Source organism: Salmo trutta, chromosome 24 (assembly GCF_901001165.1).
Source record: "Salmo trutta chromosome 24, fSalTru1.1, whole genome shotgun sequence".
Taxonomy (NCBI): Eukaryota; Metazoa; Chordata; class Actinopteri; order Salmoniformes; family Salmonidae; genus Salmo; species Salmo trutta.
In genome coordinates, this window is record NC_042980.1 from 28,875,153 (window position 1) to 28,899,501 (window position 24,349).

The 24,349-nt window shown below is 45.3% G+C and overlaps 1 protein-coding gene across 5 annotated transcripts in view; it reads left to right on the top strand.

Moving 5' to 3' along the window:
* The first annotated feature begins 299 nt into the window (after positions 1-299).
* Positions 300-24,349, top strand: part of LOC115161050 (A-kinase anchor protein 11) — a 28,539-nt gene continuing 4,489 nt past the window's right edge. The window contains exons 1-13 of one of the 5 annotated variants that reach the window (XM_029711733.1): positions 300-389; positions 3,816-3,912; positions 4,041-4,151; positions 4,236-4,289; positions 4,384-4,515; positions 7,913-8,159; positions 8,299-11,960; positions 12,110-12,268; positions 12,373-12,698; positions 16,795-16,941; positions 18,665-18,748; positions 23,321-23,367; positions 24,124-24,320. In XM_029711733.1, coding sequence (XP_029567593.1) covers positions 3,853-3,912; positions 4,041-4,151; positions 4,236-4,289; positions 4,384-4,515; positions 7,913-8,159; positions 8,299-11,960; positions 12,110-12,268; positions 12,373-12,698; positions 16,795-16,941; positions 18,665-18,748; positions 23,321-23,367; positions 24,124-24,320 — 5,226 coding nt within the window. In that variant the 5' untranslated portion in view covers positions 300-389; positions 3,816-3,852. Of the gene's footprint in view, positions 436-3,815; positions 3,913-4,040; positions 4,152-4,235; positions 4,290-4,383; positions 4,516-7,912; positions 8,160-8,298; positions 11,961-12,109; positions 12,269-12,372; positions 12,699-16,794; positions 16,942-18,664; positions 18,749-23,320; positions 23,368-24,123; positions 24,321-24,349 lie in introns of those variants that run through there. The other 4 variants (XM_029711735.1, XM_029711734.1, XM_029711736.1 and 1 more) reach the window with 4 other exon arrangements.

Sequence of the window (24,349 nt, forward strand, 5' to 3'; positions counted from 1 at the left end):
AACAACAAAATGGTCACTGTCCCAATACTTTCGGAGATCACTGTAGGTGTACTCCTAACGCAATTGAAAAGTCTAATACATCCACAGTGTGATTTCAACAGATTTGTTCTTATTTTGTGTCAAATTAGCCAATTATTGTCTTCTGTTAAAGTTAAATAACAAAATGCTGACCTTTTTTAGCGTTATCTAGTCCAAATACAGCATGATGGCACTATTTGTATCACTGTCAATGGGGGACGTTTATTTTGAAGGCAAACCGCAAATTCCACTATTGTGGCTAAGCCTTATTGTGGCTAGCGCTGTGGGTGATTACTACTGCCTGAATCAGTCTTGTTTTCATGGAATTAACTTTTGTTGGAACATCATCTCGCTTCAACACTTGCTAAACGGTGGGAATAACAGGACTGGAGTGGGAGGTTGAAAGACAATGTTGTGGTGAATTGACGATACATTATTGTATATTCAGGATGTAGCCAGTTATGCAATGATTTGTAGCTATATGTTAACGCCAGCTGTTTTAACGTTAGTGTGACGTGACACGATGATGGGACAGAGGCCCATTGCTAGCTAGCTAACGTTAGTAGTTAAAGTGTTTGACAGTTAGTCACGCTATCTTGTTGACACTAACTAAGTAGCTCGCTAAAATAAGTTATTGATTTGCGCAGCGTCGACGCTGAATCAAAATGTGACAGACACAGCTGTGTATTGGGATGTCACGTCAAATAAATAATTTCCATTTCCATCCTGTGTGAAAATGCGACACTGCTCGTGTGATGGCCTGCCACAACGTTAAGCTTGATTGCCAGTTAGCAATATGTGGCTACAGTTATGAATTAATAAGATACTGACTAAAGACACGTTAGAAAAAACTAAACGTTGTTTACTAATCAAACGTATTTGGAGTAAATTCTAATGGTAAATTAAGCTAGCTAGCTCGTTGCTTGATCAGCTAGCGTGCTTGTTGTGGTCAGCCATGGCAGTTAGTTATGTGATTGTGGTTTCATAGCACGTAGGCCTGTCACCACCTCCCCATACAATGTGAATATGTAGTTAGGAAATTGCTATACAATATTCTTTATTTTCCAGCCTGATCTTGAATCGAGCTTCCATGTAAATAGCCCCCGCTCGTCCCTCATCACACAATAGCAAGAATTAAGATTGCTAGCAAAAGTAGCTAGCTACCACTCCCCCTATTTTCAGTAGACTTTATTGAATGCAGTTCCTAGTATCAGCCCAGCAGATGATGTTGTAGCTACACCAACAACAGCTGTACGATAGGAGCTTGGCATGCATGGGCTTTCAGATCTATCATTGTCCTGTCTTGCACACAAGTCTAAGATTGCCAAGCCTCTGCTGGAGTGGTGTCAAACTTGCCGCCATTAGATTCTGGAGCATTGGAAAAGCGTTCTATGGAGTGATGAATCACGCTTCACCATCTGGCAGTCTGATGGACAAATCTGGGTTTGGCGGATGCCAGGAGAATGCTACCTGCCCCAATGCATAGTGCCAACTGTAATGTTTGGTGGAGGAGGAATAATGGTCTGGGGCTGATTTTCATGGTTCAGCTAAGCCCCTTAGTTCCAGGGAAGGGAAATCTTAAAGCTACAGCATATGGCGTTCTAGACAATTCTGTGCTTCCAACTTTGTGGCAACAGTTTGGGGAAGGCCCTTTCCTGTTTCAGCATGACAATGCCCCCATGCACAAAGCTAGGTCCATACAGAAATGGTTTGTACAGATTGGTGTGGAAGAACTTGACTGGTCTGCACAGAGCCTGGACCTCAAACCCAACGAACACTTTTGGGATGAATTGGAACGCTGACTGTGAGCCAGGCCTAATCGCCCAACATCAGTGCCCGACCTCACTAATGCTCTTGTGGCTGAATGGAAGGAAGTTCCCGCAGCAATTTTCCAACATCTAGAGGAAAGCCTTTGCAGAAGAGTGGAGGCTGTTATAGCAGCGAAGGGGGGGACCAACTCCATATTAATGCCCATGATTTTGGAATGAGATGTGTGATGAGCAGGTGTCCACATACTTTTGGTCATGTAGCATATACGGTCCACTGAAAGGGTTCTCTGAATACTGTCAGCTGTAGTTTCAGTCCTGTGTGCTGCTGCATTCCTCTTCCCCTTTCACCCCTCCACCCACATAGCCACACATTCATGCTGAAACACCTCAGACTGACCTATTTTAGCTCTTACACAATTCCTGCCATGGCAGATTGTGCTGCTACATCTCCAAAGCTGCTTACAAAGACCCTAAACCAGTAGTAGGTTTCTATTTTGCCATATCCCCACAGTTTGACATGGTCTCTGCATTGGCTTCTTGTGCACTGTTAGCCCATTCTTAGATGGTAATGTAAAACATATACCGTCTATTCACAAACCTGTCTGCCGCCCAGTGGCAAAGCTTGGATGTTAAAGGACTAGGCTCGCCTACACTCCATAACAGTACATTCGTGGGTACAGTCTGTGATTTGAATATGAATGTAAGCCTAAATGTCTTATTTATTTTACTAAAATGCTATAGGTTACATGAACTGAGCATCATCAAACCATCATCATGAGGAAATACAACTTGCAACATAGAAACCGAGAGATCAGACACCTGTTAGACTTCCTAGTTCATTGGGGTCAGTGCATAGCAGAACAGCCTGGGGGGGGGTGAGCAAGTGGGCTGTCCATTATTTCTGCTGGTTGGTTCCCATACATAGAGGACAGTGATCCTGTCAGAGACTAATCGTCTAGACTCATACTCAACCAGCTGCTTTGGACAGCACGTCAAAGAACAGCTCACATTTCTTGGGAAACTTTCTTCCTCACTCACTATAAATATTTTTTCTTCCCTGGGTTAGTGTTCAGACTCCAGGTCCACACCCCAGTTCTCTCTACGGCTGTTTGATCGTCCATGCAGGCCTTGGGCCTGAAGCAGGGTGTCAGGTATACATAGTTACTATGCCAACATCTAAGGCTGCTGGAAACCTGACAGAAACCTGATCTCTAAATGTATTTCACTTCATCTGAGTGTTGTTTCAGTGCCTCAGTTCAGTTCATCTCCACCAGTCTACATTTTACTGAGGTGACTGAGGGCTGTGCTGTTGTACATCTGACCTCTACAGCTGACTTCCTGTTATGACTGTGTTTCTCAGGGTTTGTGTTAAGACTGGATAAAGACGGAGTCTTGTCATCCATCAGTAGGCCTATCTCACTATTTTGTGTTGATTGGATGAACAGTCTTATCGTCTTAACAGTATCTCACTATTCCCACTACGCTGGCAGTGGGAACTACCCGCTTTATCATGCTGTGATGCAGAGTAGCATGTAGCAGCGATACAGAAAGCTTATGTTGGCCAATCTTGCTCCTTACTGACCCCTTACAGTTATGTGTGGAGATAGGACCTGCAGCATGTCTTTCTAACCTATGTACAGCAGAGGAGGCTGGTGGGAGGAGTCCCTGGAGGGCAGGTTCATTATAATGGCTGGAATGGAATCAATCATCAAATAACATTTTATTTATAAAGCCCTTTTTACATCAGCGGAGTGCTTATACAGAAACCCAGCCTAAAACCCCAAACAGCAAGCAATGCAGATGCAGAAGCATGGAGCAGATGTCAATGGAATGGAATCAAACGTGGTTTCCGTATGTTTGATACCGTTCCATTCCAGTCTTTACAATGAGCCCATCCTCCTATAGCTCCTATCACTGTTTTTCATTCTTATCTTTGAGACTTGTTAGTAAGTCAGAATTGAATGATATCAAAATATATTTGGCGTCATCTCAACTCTCTCTCCTTCTCCTCTTTCTCTCCTTCTACAGGTGAGTGGCTAGTCCGTCACGCTGAGCCTGCGTTGCCATGGACGCCTGTGCCCGTATCCGAGGAGTTCCTCTCAGGACCAGAGCCTCCAGGAAAGAGGTTCTAGTCAGAATGCCATCTTCTGATTGACTGATCGATTGGTTGATTTAATATAATTATTGATGGCTTGGTGCTGTGTGTGAGGCCGTTCATGTGTGTAACCTGAGTTAACCTCTAATTGTGTGTAGGCGGTGCGTGACGGCGGGACTCCGTGTATGAAGAGCCTTCTGAGCAGCAGAAAGGAGCTGTGCAGCGTGGGATTGGAGCTGCAGACCAGAGACACTCCATGCTTGACTGAGGTATGTGTCACAGCTCTCACCCACACTTTGATTATGACTTCATGATATGCAGAATTTCCCTGACTTGTCCCTTTCTTCCCTCAGATCCATTTTGTGTGTTTGCCTGGCCACTCTGAAGGAGAGGATCTAACTCTACAGGTGACAGTTACTGCACCAGCTCTGACTTCTGTAGTTCAATTAATGTCTTATTAATTGATGTTATAAATGTGTTATTTGTGTGTTCTGTCCCCAGGCCCTGTCTTCTCTCCCGGGGGACCTGGCGGAGCTGCTGAGGTCTCTCCATGTCACCAGCCTGAGAAACGAAGAGGTGCTGCTACTGAAGGACAGCAGGAGATCAGCCGACAGGAGGGACTCTTCTACTCAGGTTAACATGACAGGAGAGGAAGTTTCTAATAGGTAAAGGGGAGAGACTGTGTTTCTCAGGTCTGTAGACTGCTTCAGAGGAAATACGGTATTTCACAGGTAGATAAGAGTTCAATATACAGTACCCTTAAAGTTTGGACTCACCTACTCATTCCAAGGTTTTTCTTTATTTTTACTATTTTCTACATTGTAGAATAATAGTGAAGACATCAACACTATGAAATAACACATGGAATCATGTAGTAACCAAAAAAGTGTTAAACAAATCAAAATATATTTGAGATATTTCAAAGTAGCCACCCTTTGCCTTGATGGCAGCTTTGCACACTCTTGGCATTCTCTCAACCAGCTTCTTGAGGAATACTTTTCCAACAGTCTTGAAGGAGTTCCCACATATGCTGAACACTTGTTGGCTGCTTTTCCTTCACTCTGCGGTCTAACTCATCCCAAACCATCTCAATTGGGTTGAGGGCTGGTGATTGTGGAGGCCAGGTAATCTGATGCAGTACTCCATCACTCTCTTTCTTGGTCAAATATCCCTTAGACAGCCTGGAGATGTGTTTTGGGTCACAGCCCTGTTGAAAAACAAATGATAGTCCCACTAAGCGCAAACCAGATTGGATGGTGTATCGCTGCAGAATGCTGTGGTAGCCATGCTGGTTAAGTGTGCCTTGAATTCCAAATAAATCACAGTGTCACCAGCAAAGCACCCCCACACCACCTCCTCCATGCTTCACGGTGGGAACCACACATGTAGAGATCATCCGTTCACCTACTCTGCATCTCACAAAGACACGGCGTTTGGAACCAAAAATCTCAAATTTGGACTAATCAGACCAAAGGACAAATTTCCACCAGTCTAATGTCCATTTCTCATGTTTATTTGGGCTGCAATCTGAGGAGCAGTTAACTCTGCTGCAGAGGATAAGTTCAGTAGAGGTAACTCTGGGTTTTCCTTTCCTGTGGTGGTTTCATCATAGCTCTTGATGGTTTTTGCGACTGCACTTGAAGAAACTTTAAAAGTTCTTGACATTTTCCGCGTTGACTGGCCTTCATGCCTTCAAGTAATGATGGACTGTCGTTATTTGAGCTGTTCTTGCCATAATATGGACTTGGTCTTTTACCAAATAGTGCTATGTTCTGTATGCCATCTCTACCTTGTCACAGCACAACTGATTGGCTCAAATGCATTAATAAGAAGGAAAGAAATTGCTCAAGTTAACTTTTAACAAAGCACACCTGTTAATTGAAATGCATTCCAGGTGACTACCTCATGAAGCTGGTTGAGAGAATGCCAATAATATGCAAAGCTGTCATCAAGGCAAAGGGTGGCTACTTTGAAGAATCTCAAATATATAAAATTGATTTGTTGAACCCCTCTCGGGTATGTGGGACGAAATCGTCCCACCTAGTCAACAGCCAGTGGAATCGAGTGGCGCGAAATTCAAAAACCTTAAAAATGCTATAACTTCAATTTCTCAAACATATGACTATTTTACACCATTTTAAAGACAAGACTCTCGTTAATCTAACCACATTGCCCGATTTCAAAAAGGCTTTACAACGAAAGCAAAACATTAGATTATGTCAGGAGAGTACCCAGCCAGAAATAATCACACACCCATTTTTCAAGCTAGCATATAATGTCACAAAAACCCAAACCACAGCTAAATGCAGCACTAACCTTTGATGATCTTCATCAGATGACACTCCTAGGACATTATGTTATACAATACATGCATGTTTTGTTCAATCAAGTTCATATTTATATCAAAACAAAGCTTTTTACATTAGCATGTGACGTTCAGAGCTAGCAAACATACCGAAAACTTCCGGTGAATTTACTAAATTACTCACGATAAACGTTCACAAAAAACATAACAATTATTTTAAGAATTATAGATACAGAACTCCTTTATGCAATCGCGGTATCAAATTTTAAAATTGCTTTTCGGCAAAAGCACATTTTGCAATATTCTGAGTAGAGTAGACACCCACCAAGTTTGGCGTTCACTAAACTCAGAATTACTATAAGAAAAATTGGATTACCTTTGCTGTTCTTCGTCAGAATGCACTCCCAGGACTTCTACTTCAACACCCAATATTGTTTTGGTTCCAAATAATCCATAGTTATGTTCAAATATCCTCTGTTTTGTCCGTGCGTTCAGGTCCCTATCCGAACGGTGACGCGCGGACGCATGTCGTGACAAAAAAATTCAAAATATTCCATTACCGTACTTCGAAGCATGTCAAACGCTGTTTAAAATCAATTTTTATGCGATTTTTCTCGTAAAATAGCGATAATATTCCGACCGGGAGACGTTGTTTTCGTTCAAAGACTGAAAGAAGAAAATGGTGTCTTCATGTGCGCACCCATGTCATTGTTCTCAGATCGACCACTTTCCAAATCCCCTACTGTTTTCCGCCCATACTCACAGACACCATTCAAACAGTTTTAGAAACTTTAGGGTATTTTCTATCCAAATCAAACAATTATATGCATATTCTAGTTTCTGGGCAGGAGTAATAACCAGATTAAATCGGGTACGTTTTTTATCCGGACGTGAAAATACTGCCCCCTACCCAAGAGAGGTTAACACTTTTTTGGTTACAACATGATTCCATGTGTTATTTCATAGTGTTGATGTCTTCACTATTATTTTACAATGTAGAAAATAGTAAAAATAAAGAAAAACCCTTGAATGAGTAGGTGTCAACATTTTTGACCGGTACTGTAGTTTTCAAGCTGATTCATAGGACCTTTCTTAGGCTGTGTGCAAAGGTCTGAGAGATTCTGTGTTTTCACCCTGTTAACCAGAACCAGGTGTACAGATTTCTGGGATAGTGTGGCTGCTTGTTTTCTCACCAGTGATTGCCACGTTGTCCTGCCTTGTGTCTGCTAGTGTTCAGTCTGGCTCTGCAGCTTTGTGGTTACATTGTTTGTGACTGACAGACATGCAGACATATGTGTGGTTACAGTGTGTGTGACAGACAGATAAACAGAAAGGCAGTACAACTAAAACTCAGCCCCTCTACCCACGGTGGCCAAGATAATAGTGGTGCAGAGTGTTCTATTCTGCATATTCAACAACGCATCAGACCACATGCAGACATAACAGGGCTGTCCCAGTAGAGCCCCTCTCTCTCTCTGTAAGACACAGACAGAAGAATAGAAAACTCCTTTGTGAATTCCTGTGAGTTTACATATCCAGAAACACTCATGATTAGAAAGCTTTGGTCTGATGCACTCCCGGACATGGCAGGCACTGACAGTCTGCAGACTCTGTTTACCAGTGGCAAGTGTTCTAGTTTTTTATTCCTCAAAGAGCTGATTGTTCATTTGCAGTAAGAATCAACAAGGCAGCCAGCAAACTGAGTCTTTTCTCTCTCCTCCACAGCAGCAGTGCTGGCTGAAGGCGGTGTGTGTTCTGAGACCCAGCCCCAGCCAGGCCATTGTTGGTGTCTTGGTGGGCCTTCTGGGGCGTTACGCTGCGGGGGTCCGCTATGCTCTGGAGCTCCAGGCCCTCCACAAGGGCACAGCTGAGTCCTGCCAGCCCGAGGACGATAACACCAACCAGTCTGTGTCGTCCATCGAAGACGACTTTGTCACCGCTCTGGAACACCTGGAGGAGGAGGAGGACAACTGTAGGTTCATCACAACTATGTAGCCGGATGTTCAATAGAGCTTGATGTGTTCATTTACTGTTGCATAATCTGAAGTGTTTTTTAAATTAAGACAGTCTCGGTTACCACTGCTCTCTATCCCTCTTGTCTCTTTCCCTAGCCAATGGCTCTTATCTCCATGGAAACCAGCGTGATGTGGCCTCCCAGACTGTCCCCGCCCACAAGAGAAACAAGGATCTATCAGGTTCCAGGATCATAATCAGCTCTGCCACCAGGAAGTCCTTAACCAATCGCAGGTCTCCCCCAGAGGTGTCCATTACCGTACAGCACTCCAGAGGAGCAGAGTCCCAGTGGACCCTCTACAGCCCAAGAGCCCAGCTCCCCTCCCCCACGCGACCTGTCAGCGACTCAGAGGAATCGGACGGCTCAAGCCCTAGTCCAATCATCTTTCTAGATGAGGTTGGCTACCAGAAGAGTCTCAAAGCGACACTGGACATCCCTCAGATTCCTGGGGGGCCAACAGACAGGGTGGAGGACTCTGACTCTGAGGTCAGCGAGTTCTTCGACAGCTTTGACCAGTTTGATGACCTAGACGAACTGAGCTCAGAGAGCTGTACACTCACTCTACCTCTAGACCCGACATCCTCCATTACCCCCACCAGCCTAGACCAGAAGAAGAAGTACTCTGAAGCTGGTACTGGCAAGTCGGGGTCCAAGAAAGTGTCCCGAAGCTGTTCCACCATGAACCCCCACCGTTTCGACCAGCGCACCCTACCGGCCAATGTGAAGAAACCCACCCCGCTCAGAAGCCCCCTTCCCCCTGGCTCTCCCTTCGGATCCCCTGACTCCCCCCGGCCGGCCCGGACCTCCTGTGAGGAGAGTGGAGGTCCTCTCTTCAGCCCTGTCAGCTCCTCAGCCTTCAGCCCTTTGGGAGACGGAGGAGCTCTGGATTTCTTCTGGAAGACTGAGGGAGAGGTAGGAGACGTTTCAGAGCTACGGAAACCCCAGGACCTGTGTACCCTCTACAAGACCTACTCAGACTTTGCCAGCAGTTTGTCCAAGGAGATCCTGGGCTCCGTGTGTGGATACCAGTCTCCCGTGAACCTCAACGACAACAAGAACCTGAGCTGTGTCTGTCACAAGGAGTTCCAGAACCAGTCTGGACACATCATGAAGCTGTCTGAGATCCAGGAGACGGTGACTCTCTCCAAGCTGCAGCAGAAGCCCCAGTCTCTGAAGGACGGCATCCAGAGGTTCGCTACAGACTTGGTAGAGATGAGCCTGGGCAGCGCCCTAAGAGACCTGCAGAAGGGAATGTCCTCCTGCACCACCACGCTCTGCCACCTGGCCGCCAGACTCACCTCGTCTGTCTTCCAGATGGCCTTCCAGGAGATCGGCATGCGCCATGCTTACGTCCTGAAGGAACGGGCCATCAACGGACTGGCTGGGTTCCTGGTGGGAGAGGCGGTGTCAGGGGCTCTGAAAGACTTCCTGATGGTGAAGAAGCAGATGTTCAACAGCACGGTGACGCAGTTTGCCGCTGACCTGGCAGAGGAGCTGGTGTTTGAGGGGATGATGGAAGTATGTCAGTTCTCCCATCCCTCCACCCCCCTCACCCCCAGCGATTGGTCCTTCGGGGTGGGGGAGGACGACGATGAGGAAGTGGTGTCTTCCTATGCCTCGGACCTCTCAGAGTCTGTCCTCCAGGAGGCCTTCATAGAACTGTCCCAGGCTGATGTTGCCTTTAGTACCCAGGCAGCCATCAGTGTCTCTGTGGACAACATCTGCTACGTCAGCGCTGTCGACACACACACCACCTGCAGTACCGCCACAGGCCACCAGGCTTTCCACGTTAACCCAGCCGAGGAAGGCCCAGGTCCATCAGGCGAGGATGGCTGTACGGTGAAGAAGGCGCTGTTCTGTGTGTCTGGAATGGCCAGCTGTGTACCGGTCCCCCAGGCAGGCCAGGCCATCTCCCACCTCCACGACTCAGAGGAGATCTGCCAGTGTAAGACCAGCCCCAAGAGGAGCTGCAGCTCAGAGAACAGAGTGGTGACCACAACGTCCTCTGATGCTACTGCTGCCACACAAACTGACCTGCTGTCAAAGACCCGCTTTCACAACTTCTCTGGCAACATGGTGGATATGATAGTGAGTGAAGCATGTGAACTGATGACTGCCACGAAGATGAAGAAGAAGGTGGAGGACTGTGCCGACTTCCTTTCTAAGACCATAGTTGGTCGGGGACCTCCATCCGGACAGGAGGGTAGTGTCACTGACCAGACCTCCCTCTACTCTCTCCACCCTCCCTTTCAGACCCCGGGAGGAGTGAACTTTGAGTCAGGCTCCAAGACCAGCAGAGCAGTTGCTGAGACCCGGCCTGTGATGATGGACACTCTAGAGGTGCCAGGGTTGGAGATGGGAGGCTGGGGAGGCAGGAAGATGGCCACCTGCGAGGAGATGGTTCGCAGCCCTGGTCACAAGTCCAACAGGACCCCTGGTACACCCCCCTCGACCCCCCAGCAGCCCAGCGAGGTGTCCCAGGAGAAACAGATCAAGCAGTTCTCCAAGAAGCTGAAAGGCAAACTGGCCAAGGAGTTCTCCACCGCCACCCCTCCTCCCACCCCACACTACCAGCCAGGGCCCGAGCCCAAAGAATCCACCTCTGAGACAGACAAGGCTGACTTCATGCTCAAACTGATGAGGTCTCTGTCTGAGGAGGCAGACGGGAACGAGGAGGAGGAGGAGGAGGAGGAGGAAGAGGGTAGAGTAGAAGGGGTTAACTCTGTAACTGAGACAGGAAGCCGTATGCAGCCAGAGCTCAACCTCTTGGATGGAGGACACAAGATGGCCGACAAGGGAGCCCTCCATTACGCAGAGCGCCTGGCGTGCCACATCGTCTCCATGGCGACAGAGATAGACACCCTGGGAGGAGTGGATGATGAAGGTAGAAGGACGGTGGAGGGCAGGGAGGAGCGGAGAGACGGCATGGCCCAGTTCTCAGCGCAGACCCTGAACACGCTGTGGATATACGCTGGCGAGGTGGCGGGAGAGGTGATCAGCGACGTGAAGAGGATAATGTGGTCAGGTCAGTGTCACCACAGTGCGCTCAAACAAGGCAGCCAGGAGCAGCCCAGTGAACACAGCAAAGACTGCAGGGTGGGTCGTCTGGCTGAACAGTGGTCCAATGACACCTCGTCTGTCCTCCACCCATCCACCTCTACCCCCAGCTCTGGCCTGTCCTCTGACTACCCCAGCTGTGAGAGTGTGACAGATGAGTACGCTGGCTACCTCATCAGGGTGCTAAAGAAAGAGGGAGGCAGCAGGGAGCTGGTCCTGGATCAGTATGCTAGCCGTCTGGCCTACCGCTCCATCAAACTGGGCCTGGCCCATGCTGCCCGCAACATGAAGAGACCCTCCTCCTCCAGGCACCACCACTCCAGGAGGCTCCAGCAGAATGGCTGCAGGGGACCCAATGCCGAGCCATCCGTACCCAGGGACGAAGCAGGGAGAGTGGGATCTCCTTCCAGAGACATTGACGATGGGAGCCAGAGGGAGTACATGGAGCTGGTGAACTTCGCAGAGTCGTTGGCGTGCAACATCACCTGCGATGTCACACGCAAACTCTGTGTGCCGTCGGTCCGACTACCCAAGTCCCGGACTGACTCGTGTCTGTATAAGAAGTCGAAGCTGGAGGACATGGCAGAGAGCCTGATCAGAAACTCCTTCTCATGCCCCCTGCTGTCCAAGGAGGGGAATAGCAGGCAGTACCACAGCACAGGCAGCCTGTACGACGGCGGCTACAGCAGTGGAGTCATGGAGGTTAGTTTGGTTTATTTCATATTTGTATTTGAATAGGGAAAGATACTGTTAACATGGAGATGTTAAATTAAGAAGTCTGATTCATTCTATCATCATTGCATTGTAGCATCACATCAGCTTGCTCTAATTCCCAGCGTTTGTCTCTGCAGGTCCTGGAGCACTATGCCAGGAACATAGTGGATGACACGTTGGAGATGGGCCTGGCCTCGGCAGGAAACCCAGCCCAGCAGGGTCCATACAGACACCACCACTCTGAGAGGCGAGCAGTGGGCTCTGCACTGGGGGAAACAACCTGCCAGTACTGCCAGGTCAGGAAGTCTCTGTTTTCTATGGATTACTTATGAGGATCTAGCACCCACCATTTTTTGTTTTAGGTACAGTCCTTGAGTATGCATGTTGTTTGTTTTTCCAGGTCAGGGAGTGTCTGTTCTGCTCACGGCCCAACAGGCAGCACCTCCTCGGTGGAGGAGCAGGCCAGAGGAGGAGGGGGAGGCTGGAAGGGGATGTGGGGGTATGCGGCCTGGAGATCCCTGAGATCCACATCAATCTGGACCGCAGGGCCGTGTTCGCAGAGGAGATGGTCACTACGGCGATGGAGGGGGCCAAGCGCGAGTTGAGCAACACCAGCCTGAACGCCGACAGCGGGATCGGACACGACGGGTACAGCTTCGCCGAGAGCCTGACCGCCGAGATCATGACGTCAGCACTATCCAACACATGCCAGACCACCAACCTCAGGTACCAATACACTGTGACAACGTCTGTAAGGCACAACACCGGTATTGAAACCATGGAATATAACTACCTTCCAGTGCATGCAATTTAACATTGGCTGAAATAGTACTCACACACAACTACTTCATGTTTCTAAATGATTTCTTTATTCAGACGAAGGGTAACTATGCTCATTTGTATGTGGGTTACATGGAGAAACAGTCAATTCTTAGTCCTCTCAAAAATGATTGCTTAACATTATTATTTGTAAACGGTATATTGATGATATTTTTGTTCTATGGAGGGGTGATGCAAAACAGCTCCAGGCATTCCATGCTTTTCTTAACCCTTGTTCTGAGCACCTGAGATTTATTATGCAATCTGACACGTCAAATCAGTTTTCTTTGTCTTCTGATTTTGTGTGAGGATAATGTTCTATACACTGATCTTTACAGGAAACCTACTGATCCTAACAGTTTGTTGAGGGCTGATAGTTGTTGATAATGTTCTATACACTGATCTTTACAGGAAACCTACTGATCCTAACAGTTTGTTGAGGGCTGATAGTTGTTGATAATGTTCTATACACTGATCTTTACAGGAAACCTACTGATCCTAACAGTTTGTTGAGGGCTGATAGTTGTTGATAATGTTCTATACACTGATCTTTACAGGAAACCTACTGATCCTAACAGTTTGTTGAGGGCTGATAGTTGTTGATAATGTTCTATACACTGATCTTTACAGGAAACCTACTGATCCTAACAGTTTGTTGAGGGCTGATAGTTGTTGATAATGTTCTATACACTGATCTTTACAGGAAACCTACTGATCCTAACAGTTTGTTGAGGGCTGATAGTTGTCTCCCGCTTCCCTTGAAAAACAGTTTGCCCTGCAGCCAATTCTGTCCAATCAAAAGAATTTATCAAAAAACGATCAGATTTCGACAGAAATATGTCTGAGACGCAAAGAAAATTCAAGGAGAGGGGGTACAAAAATGTTCAGATTAATACTGTCATTGAGAAAATCCAAAACAAATCGAGACATGATCTCTTTCAAGGACAGTCTCGCAAAAAGAAGCATTCTTGCGTTCTAACTACCCGCTACTCAAAGCGCTCTGAACAAATTAAGGGAATCGTTCACAACATTGGCACATTCTAAAATACGATAACAGTATCGGTCATGTGTTTTCGGAGCCTCCCTTGGTCGTATTCTCGCGGGGCAGAAATCTCAGAGATCAATTGGTAAACTCTGATTTACCACACCAAAATACCCCTGCGCAAGGTCTATTTGCACCTCTACCGGATGGAAACTACAAGTGTAATGGCTGTGCTCAATGCAATGGCACTTACAAATGTAGATCCTTCAAACACTCTCAAACAGGGAAACAGATCCAAATCAAAGGTGTTATCACATGCTCCGATAAGGCAGTTATTTATCTTAGACAGTAGCAAGAAAAAGTATGTGAACCTTTTGTAATTACCTGGATTTCTGCATAAATTAGTCATACAAGTTGATCTGATCTTCAGCTTAGTCACAACAATAGACAAGCATGGTGTGTTTAAACTAATAACAAACATTATTGTATTTTTCTTGTCTATATTGAATATATAATTTAAACATTCACAGTGTAGGTTGGAAAAAGTATGTGAACCCCTAGGCTAATGACTTCTCCTAAAGCTAATTGGAGTCGGGAGTCAGCTAACCTGGAGTCCAATCAATGAGACGAGATTGGAGATGTTGGTTAGAGCTGCCCTGCCATATTAAAAAGAAAACTCACAGTTTGAGTTTCCTATTCACAAGAAGCATTGCCTGGTGTTTGTTTATTTATTTTATTTCACCTTTATTTAACCAGGTAGGCCTGCGACCTGGCCAAGATGAAGCAAAGCAGTGCGACTAAAACAACAGAGTTACACATAAACAAACGTACAGTCAATTACACAATCTAAAAAAACTATATACAGTGTGTGCAAATGTAGTAAGATCAGGGAGGTAAAGCAATAAATAGGCCATAGTGAAGAAATAATTACAATTTAGCATTAACACTGGAGTGATCGATGTGCTGGAAAGGGTTACAAAAGTATCTCTAAAAGCCTTGATGTTCATCAGTCCACGGTAAGACAAATTGTCTGTAAATGGAGAAAGTTCAGCACTGTAGCTACTCTCCCTAGGAGTGGCTGTCCTGCAAAGATGACTGCAAGAGCACAGCGCAGAATGCTCAATGAGGTTATGAAGAATCCTAGAGTGTCAGCTAAAGACTTACAGAAATCCCTGGTACATGCTAACATCTCTGTTGACGAGTCTACGATACGTAAAGCACTAAACAAGAATGGTGTTCATGGGAGGACACTACGTAAGAGGCCACTGCTGTCCAAAAAAAACATTGCTGCACGTCTGAAGATTGTAAAAGTGCACCTGGATGTTCCACAGCGCTACTGGCAAAATATTCTGTGGACAGATGAAGCTACAGTTGAGTTGTTTGGAAGGAACACACAACACTATGTGTGGAGAAAAAAAGGCACAGCACGCCATCAAAACCTCATCCCAACTGTAAAGTATGGTGGAGGGAGCATAATGGTTTGGGGCTGCTGTGCTGCCTCAGGACCTGGACAGCTTGTTATCATCGACTGAAAAATGAATTCCCAAGTTTATCAAGACATTTTGCAGGAGAATGTAAGGCTATCTGTCCACCAATTAAAGCTCGCCAGAAGTTGGATGCAACAGGACAACGACCCAAAACACAGGAATAAATCAACAACAGAATGGCTTCAACAGAAGAAAATACACCTTCTGTAGTGGCCCAGTCAGAGTCCTGACCTCAACCCGATTTTGAGATGCTGTGGCATGACCTCGAGAGCAGTTCACAACAGACATCAAGAATATTGCTGAACTGAAACCGTTTTGTAAAGAGGAATGGACCAATATTCCTCCTGACCATTGTGCAGGTCTGATCTACAACTACAGAAAACGTTTGGTTGAGGTTATTGCTGCCAAAGGAGTGTCAGCCAGTTATTAAATCCAAGGGTTCACATACTTTTCCCACCCTGCACTGTGAATGTTTACACAGTGTGTTCAATAAAGACATGCAAATGTATAATTGTTTGTGTGTTATTAGTTTAAGCAGACTGTTTTTGTCTTTTGTTGTGACTTAGATGAAGATCAGATCAAATTTTATGACCAATGTATGCAGAAATTCAGGTCATTCCAAAAGGGTTCACATACTTTTTGTTGCCACTAACTGGTCCTTGTGGTAAAAATGATTTGGGTAAAACAAAGCGCGAACTAAAAGTATGAATCTCGGAACATCGTAGCACCATTAGGTGCAAAATCTCGACGTAACCAATTGCGGCCCACTTTTTGGAAGCAAACCTTCACTATTTCAGCATCGAACGCGTCACCCTGTCTAGGAGAGGGGGTGATCTTGACAATGTATTGTTAAAACGAGAGGCTGCCTGGATCTTTAAAGACCCTTGCTCCCTTCAGTCTCAACGTAGACTTTGATCTGAAGCCATTCTTGTGATTACTGTGATTTTCCTATTCATTGTACATGTTTATAGGCCTAAATTGTATCTATGATCGTAGGTTATCCATTCATGCTTCTTATATGTTCTATTTATATCTGTAAATCAACCAATGATATCAAGCCACACCTGTGTGTGTCCTTTGACACTATATAAACTAGTGACAGGCAGTGTTTGTCATTATACCCTGATAAAGACAGCTTGTTATTAGGTTAAATGATTGCATCTGAGCTCCTAGAGTGTGAGGCTCTCCTTTTAAACATTTTTAAGACACAACACCACCTCTCTGTGACTAGCACTAATGTTACAATCACATGCGGAGACAATTTCTGTAAGTTTCTATGACTGTTCACATGGATTTCCTTATGGGTTAACTGCAATGGTTAGTAATAGGTAAGGCAAGTTCTTGTGACGCACCATATTGGTCAATTCATTGTAGAGTGAGTCCAAACATTTTTCTTTTCCGTATTTGACCAGCTTACGCAACCATAGTAAAGGAGCCAAGAAGGGGTTCACCATCTTGATAACTATTCTCTGTATCCCTATGTATAAAAATGATTTATTAATGTGTCTGGTTCCCTCCCCTGTCCCTGTGGTAGTTTCCCAGGCAGGGAGGCCACAGAGTCCTCGGTGTCCCAGCAGCTCAGTCTGAGTGTGGGAGATGACAGCCTGGGCAGCTGGTCCCGCCTCAGCTTCGAGGACGAACACCCTGACGAGACCAGCAGCTTCCTTCACCTCAGCGACAGGTAGAGAACACACTGAACATCATGTAGTCGCAAACTATTCTGCTCTGTTCTTTTAGTTTCTCTGAAGGCTAAATTAAATGTCTCTAGTCTAGATTAGCTGACTAATGATTCACCTCTTGAAACACTTCTCTATTGTCTATGAGCACTGTTGTCTCTCTCACACCAGCGAATGACTCTAACCCATGTTCAATGTCCACAGATGGATGATATGAATAGTAGAGCTTTCGACTATGGTTGTGGCATTCAGCCTAGACTTAAATGAATGCTGAAACTAATGAATGCAAGTCAGTCATCGCTTTGGCTACACTGCCAATGAGAAATAGATGTATTTTTCAGTCGAGAGATGAAATGGTGTTTCCCATGTGGTTTTAAGGTGACTGTGGTGATTTAGTGATTAGCTGGTTTGATCCTGTGAGACTGAGTTGAGATCGGTACCAGACAGGTTCCTCCATGTTGCCTGTCAGGCTGTCGTTAGCAGGCCTCTGGAGGATGTGAAGTCACTAGGTCACTGACAGCAAAATGTATCATTTGGAAACCTCTAGAATAGTGCTATTACGCTCTTACCAGGTCTAAATCAATCCCTGGTTAGAGGGGAACGATTAAAAAAACGCAAAGGAACTGGCTTTGAGGTCCAGAGTTGAGTTTGAGGGCTCTAGTACCTTCCCCTGCCATGAAACGATTAACTCTGATTTGAGCAAATATAGTCTCTCCTCGTGTCAATGTTCTAGATTTTAAATGGCTGTTAAATGCCGAGTTCTGCTGAGATTGTTTGAGTAACTGCATAAGGATAATGTCTAGCTTTTTAAGAGAAATGTCTTTTCCTTTCTGATAGACACACACACACACGCAGGTCTGTTGGTGTGAATCTGGTGTAATGCTCTGAGAGTGACGTGGTCTCACCAGTCTATAGTCTCAGGGTAGGAGTAGAGTTCTTGACATTCCAAGTCTCAGTCTGCGATCTCTATGGAACAGACCCAGTACACATGTACACTTCTCTCCCCAGATAGTGAAAGGGAGAATGTGTGAGGAGAGCAGCTAGTTACGTTGGCCAACAGGGCCTAGTGAAGGTATCATAATATTTACTAAAGGCTGTGTCTGTAGCAGCCTAACTCTTTCTCTGCCCCAGGCCCTTTCCACAGGAACAAAGTCCATCAAAAGACCTATCCAACCATCTCCCATTTGTCAACAAATAAACAAAATAACCCAGGAAAGGTACGGCTCCATTTGAAAACGATTCAAACTTGAACGACCTTTCAGCATACCACTCTCACAAACCACAGCTCCCGAGACACTTCCATTTTAGCTGGGTCATTAATGAGCTAATTGACATGGGTGGAGTTATTTTTAGATTGCCACATCATTCTCTCCATACCAGAGCAGGTACCAGCCAGCCTGATAATGGGGACTAATTATAGTGATACAGTGTGTTGTGATGGATGTGGTGCTCTAGTTGCCGTCTGGATGTCCTGGTGGAGAATGCAGTGATCTCACATCATTAGCAGTCATCAGTTGTTGCTTTGATTGACAGTTCTTTCAGGACCAAGCCTATACCAAGCCTCACATTTAGATGGACAATATTAATAATGGACAGTTGTTTTTTCCAGGTAAGACAGACTTGCTTGATAACGCTTAGGAAGACCTTTGTGTTTCCATCGCCTCAGACTGTGTTTGTGTGTGCCCAGTGTTAGCTCCCAGTGTTGAGCAATGGTCTTGTCTCTTGCAGCAATGGGAACAGCAGTAGTTGGAGCAGCCTGGGGTTAGAGGGAGAGGTGTATGAAGAGCACCTGTCCTTCTCTCCCTCCGACAGGTCGGTCCGTACATACAGCTAACAGTGCTAATTCTAACCGCTAGTCTCTTTATAGCTCCAGATCTAGGATCAGATCCTATCCCCATATCCTAACCGTTACCATTACATCATCTGACCCTGTCTCAGTAGTTAGGGCCAACTTCTGCTTACACCCCCTAATCACTGCATGATGTCAGAGCTGTGATCAGCAAAGCTGTAGAATGTGACTGTGTATCTGTGTATGAGACAACAGCTTCTACCCTCTACAGATCCCTCTAGATAACCATAGAGGACAGAGCATGTCTTTGTCACTGTGTGTCGCCACTTTGTCAACACACTAGTGGAATTAGCCTAGTCAATGGAATCTGTGTGTGTGTACAGTGGCAAGAAAAAAGTATGTGAAACCTTTGGAATTACCTGGATTTCTGCATAAATTGATCATCATATGTGATCTGATCTTCATCTAAGTCACAACAATAGACAAACATAGTGTGCTTAAACTAATAACACACAAATTATTGTATTTTTAATTGTCTATATTGAATATATAATTTAAACATTCACAGTGTAGGTTGGAAAAAGTATGTGAACCCTTAGGCTAATGACTTCTCCTAAAGCTAATTGGAGTCAGGAGTCAGTTAACCTGGAGTCCAATCAATGAGATGACAAAATGTGAGTTTGCTATTCACAAGAAGCATTGCCTGATGTGAACCATGCCTCGAACAAAAGAGATCTCAGAAGACCTGAGATTAAGAATTGTTGACTTACATAAAGCTGGAAATGGTTACAAAAGTAAACAAGAATGGTGTTCATGGGAGGACACTACGGAAGAAGCCACTGCTGTCCAAAAAAACCATTGCTGCACATCTGATGTTTTTAAAAGTGCACCTGGATGTTCCACAGCGCTACTGGCAAAATATTCTGTGGACAGATGAAGCTACAGTTGAGTTGTTTGGAAGGAACACACAACACTATGTGTGGAGAAAAAATGGCACAGCACACCGACATCAAAACCTCATCCCAACTGTAAAGTATGGTGGAGGGAGCATCATGGTTTGTGGCTGCCTCAGGGCCTGGACAGCTTGCTATCATCGACGGAAAAACAAATTCCCAAGTTTAGCCTTACATTCTCCTGCAAAATGTCTTGATATCTGTCCACCAATTGAAGCTCGCCAGAAGTTGGGGGATGCAACAGGACAACGACCCAAAACACAGAAGTAAATCGACAACAGAATGGCTTCAACAGAAGAAAATACACCTTCTGTAGTGGCCCAGTCAGAGTCCTGACCTCAACCCGATTTTGAGATGCTGTGGCATGACCTCGAGAGCAGTTCACAACAGACATCAAGAATATTGCTGAACTGAAACCGTTTTGTAAAGAGGAATGGTCCAAAATTCCTCCTGACCGTTGTGCAGGTCTGATTCACAACTACAGAAAAAGTTTGGTTGAGGTTATTGCTGCCAAAGGAGGGTCAGCCAGTTATTAAATCCAAGGGTTCACATACTTTTCCCACCCTGCACTGTGAATGTTTACACGGTGTGTTCAATAAAGACATGAGAACATATAACTGTTTGTGTGTTATTAGTTTAGCAGACTGTCTATTGTTGTGACCTAGATGAAGATCAGATTAAATTTATGCAGAAATCCAGGTATTTCCAAAGGGTTCACATAATTTTTCTTGTGTGTGTGTGTGTGTAAGCCTACTGCATGTGTCCTGAAGTAGCTGTGGGAAGGGCTGAAGCAGCTTTCTCTGTCTGTCTGTCTGCATGCTGCATGTCTGAGTGAGAAGCAGACACCCTGACCAGAGCTCTCCTCAGACTCTCCTCAACTAGTGGAAACTGATGACAACAGACTCATTTAGACCTCCCACCCTAGTCCTGCGGTAAGGGATATCTAGCCAGTAGACAGTACAATGAGAAACCCACCCTACTTCAGGAGGAAAGTCCTATCTATATACCGTATAGGCTAGACATTGGGAGAGGTTAATGATCCAAGTGTAATGGAATCTGTTGTCTGTCGTCCTGGGCTCTGTAAACAAATGTACAACTGTAGATTTAGTTTTACAAGTTTACCACTTGACACATCACACTGTAAATATTTGCATTATGTATACACTACCGGTCAAAAGTTTTAGAACACCTACTACTCGTTCAAGAGTTTTTCTTTATTTTTACCATTTTCGACATTGTAGAATAATAGTGAAGACATCGACTATGAAATAACACTTGGAATCATGTAGTAACCATAAAAGTGATAAACATATCAAAATATATTTGAGATTCTTCAAATAGCCACCTTTTGCCATGACAGCTTTGCACACTCTTGGCATTCTCACAACCAGCTTCATGAGGTAGTCACCTGGAATGCATTTCAATTAACAGGTGTGCCTTGTTAATTTGTGGAATGTCTTTCCTTTTTAATGTGTTTAAGCCATTCAGTTGTGTTGTGACAAAGTAAGGGGGGTATACAGAAGATAGTCCTATTTGGTAAAAGATCAAGTCCATATTATAGCAAGAACCACTCAAATAAGCAAAGAGAAACGACAGTCCATCACTACTTTAAGACATGAAGGTCAGTCAATACGGAATATTTCAAGAACTTTGGAGGTTTCTTCAAGTGCAGTCGTAAAACCCATGAGGCGCTATGATGACTGGCTCTCAAGAGGACTGCCACAGGAATGGAAGACCCTGAGTTACTACTGTTGCAGACGATAAGTTCATTAGAGTTAACTGCACCTCAGAAATTGCAGCCCAAATAAATGCTTCAGAGTTCAAGTAACAGACACATCTCAACATCAGCTGTTCAGAGGAGACCGTGTGAATCAGGCCTTAATGGTTGAATTTCTGCAATGAAACCACTATTAAAGACTACCAATATAAAGAAGAGACTTGCTTGGGCCAAGAAACACGAGCAATGGACATTAGACCGGTGGAAATTTGTCCTTTGGTCTGGTCCAAATTGGAGATTTTTGGTTCTAACCCCATGTCCTTATGTGGGTGAACGGATTATCTCTGCATGTGTATTTCCCACCGTAAAGCATGGAGGTGTTATGGTGTGGGGGTGCTTGGCTGGCGGCACTGTGATTTATTTAGAATTCAAGGCACACTGAAGCAGCATGGCTACCTCAGCATTCTGCAGCAATACGCAATCCCATCTGGTTTGTGCTTAGTGGGACTATCATTTGTTTTTCAACAGGACAATGACCCAACACACCTCCAGGCTGTGTAAGGGATATTTGACCAAGAAGGAGAGTGATGGAGTGCTGCATCAGATAATCTGGCATCCACAATCCCTGGACCTCAACCAAATTTAGATGGTTTGGGATGAGCAAAAAGCAGGAAAAGCAGCCAACAAGTGCTCAGCATATGTGGGAACTCCTTCCAGACTGTTGGAAAAGCATTCCAGGTGAAGCTGGTTGAGAGAATGCCAAGCGTGTACAAAGCTGTCAAGGCAAAAGGTGGCTATTTGAAGAATCTTAAATATATTTTGATTTGTATAACACTTTTTTGGTTACTACATGATTCCATATGTGTTATTTCATAGTTTTGATGTCTTCACTATTATTCTACGATGTGAAAATAAATAAAATCCCTTGAATGAGTAGGTGTTCTAAATCTTTTGACTGGTAGTGTATGTACAGTAGAGATATGGAAAGTATGATTTTATAAGTCTCCTGCTAATGGTTAAGCATAGTGAAGAGTGAATAGTCACTAGGGTAGGAATGTAGGACTATGAGAGAAGCTCTGACTGTTTCCACTGTCATGGTCAGTTGGGGAGAGCTAAAGTCAGGGGACTGGGAGAGATGAGCATGCTGGGAGTTGCTGACAATAAATCAAATGATCGACACCAACCATACCAATCATTTATCGCAGGGATTATGCTGATATTGTTCATTACGAGAAGTAGCCTGTACTAGAGAAATGTGAATTTTGGAAATGAAATAAGTTTGCTAATATGTGTGATTGTTAACGGGACAGTTGATGGCTACAACCATCAAACTAGTACTTTTAAAGGATAATTAAAACAGTCATGCACATTACTGTTATAAACTTATTGTTCTATTTATCGTTATCGCATTAATTCAGGCAATTTATCGCGATATGGATTTTTGTCAATATTGCCCAGGTCTAGTTCACTAATGTAATGTCCTAAGGAATAGATAGTACTGCAGACAGAAGTAGTGCACTATAACCTATATGGAATTCAGATTTGCTATATGCCAATTTGCATGTTGGGAGCTGCGGTCTGTCTCGCAGTATCCTCTTGCATGCTGTGTGGCTCCAGAGTCTGCCTGCTCGCTCTCCCATCTGCTCACTCTTCTCTCCTCTCTCTATCTGCTCACTCTTCTCTCCTCTCTCTATCTGCTCTCTATTTGCTCTCTCACTCCTCTCTTCTCTCTTCTGTATCTGCTCTCTCTCTCACTCTTCTTCCTCTCTCTTCTCTCCTATCTGCTCTGTCTCACTCTCCTTCCTGTTTTCTATCTGCTGTCCCTCTCTCTCTGCACGCTCTTTCTCTCCCTCTCTTCTCTCTGTGTCTACAATGGTCCTGTGCTGGTCAGTTCTCTTACCAGTGTAATATTTCTCATTCCACAGCGAAGGCACTGAGGACAAGGAGCTCGAGACCAAGGATGAATCCTGCGGTATGACATAGTTAGTTACTTCTATCATTAACTGCACCGGATATCGATGGCAAATAGGCTGCTTTATATTATCTTTCTAATTTCTACATGAAACCTTTTGATAGTAACTTGGTCCCTATCAGCTGCAAACAGTACATACCTTACCTACATACCTTACCATGTTGCACAGCCACACTACAAACAGAACCGCCTCAGCATGCACCTGAGCAGCATGAAGACATCCCTGTCCTAAGTCCTGTGTGGTAATATGTAGTTCCCTGCTATAGATTAAGAGTGGTTAGACTTGGCACTGTGTGTGTGTCTGTGCTGCTAGGAGGGGAATTCACCCACCACCCACACATTCAGCCACACTGCCACTCATTCATCTACTCTGCCTGAGGACTCTGCCTGAGGTCTCTGCCTGAGGTCTCTGCCTGAGGTCTCTGCCTGAGGTCTCTGCCTGAGGTCTCTGCCTGAGGTCTCTGCCTGAGGTCTCTGCCTGAGGTCTCTGCCTGAGGTCTCTGCCTGAGGTCTCTGCCTGAGGTCTCTGCCTGTCAGACCAGATTCCCCAGTGGACTGAGGGGTTAAGGCTCCAGGCTGTGTCAGGCCCAGCCAGCCAAGTGGGGGAGGGAGCGTGGGAAACATGCTTGGCCCACCACCAGAGGAGAGGAAACGCAGGGAGAGCTGGTTGGGATGATATATTACTGTACTATAGGGACGACTGTCAGACAGAGACAGGAGTGCGAGGAAGCTGATATCTCTTCTCTCCCCCTTCAGGTTCAGTGCGTGTGGGCCAGGCTCAGGCTTACAGGCACCTCCTGGTGGTAAACTCTGAGCTCAGGGAGATGACCCCTGACCCACAGCACATAACCTTTGACCCACAGCTCAGGAGCATGCTGCAGTGGGCGGCAACCTCCATGGCTGACCTGCCCATGGTTCAGCTGAGTCCTAGTGACAGCAGGGAGCTGCAGCAGGTGAGTAACCTTAACCCACGACCAAAGGA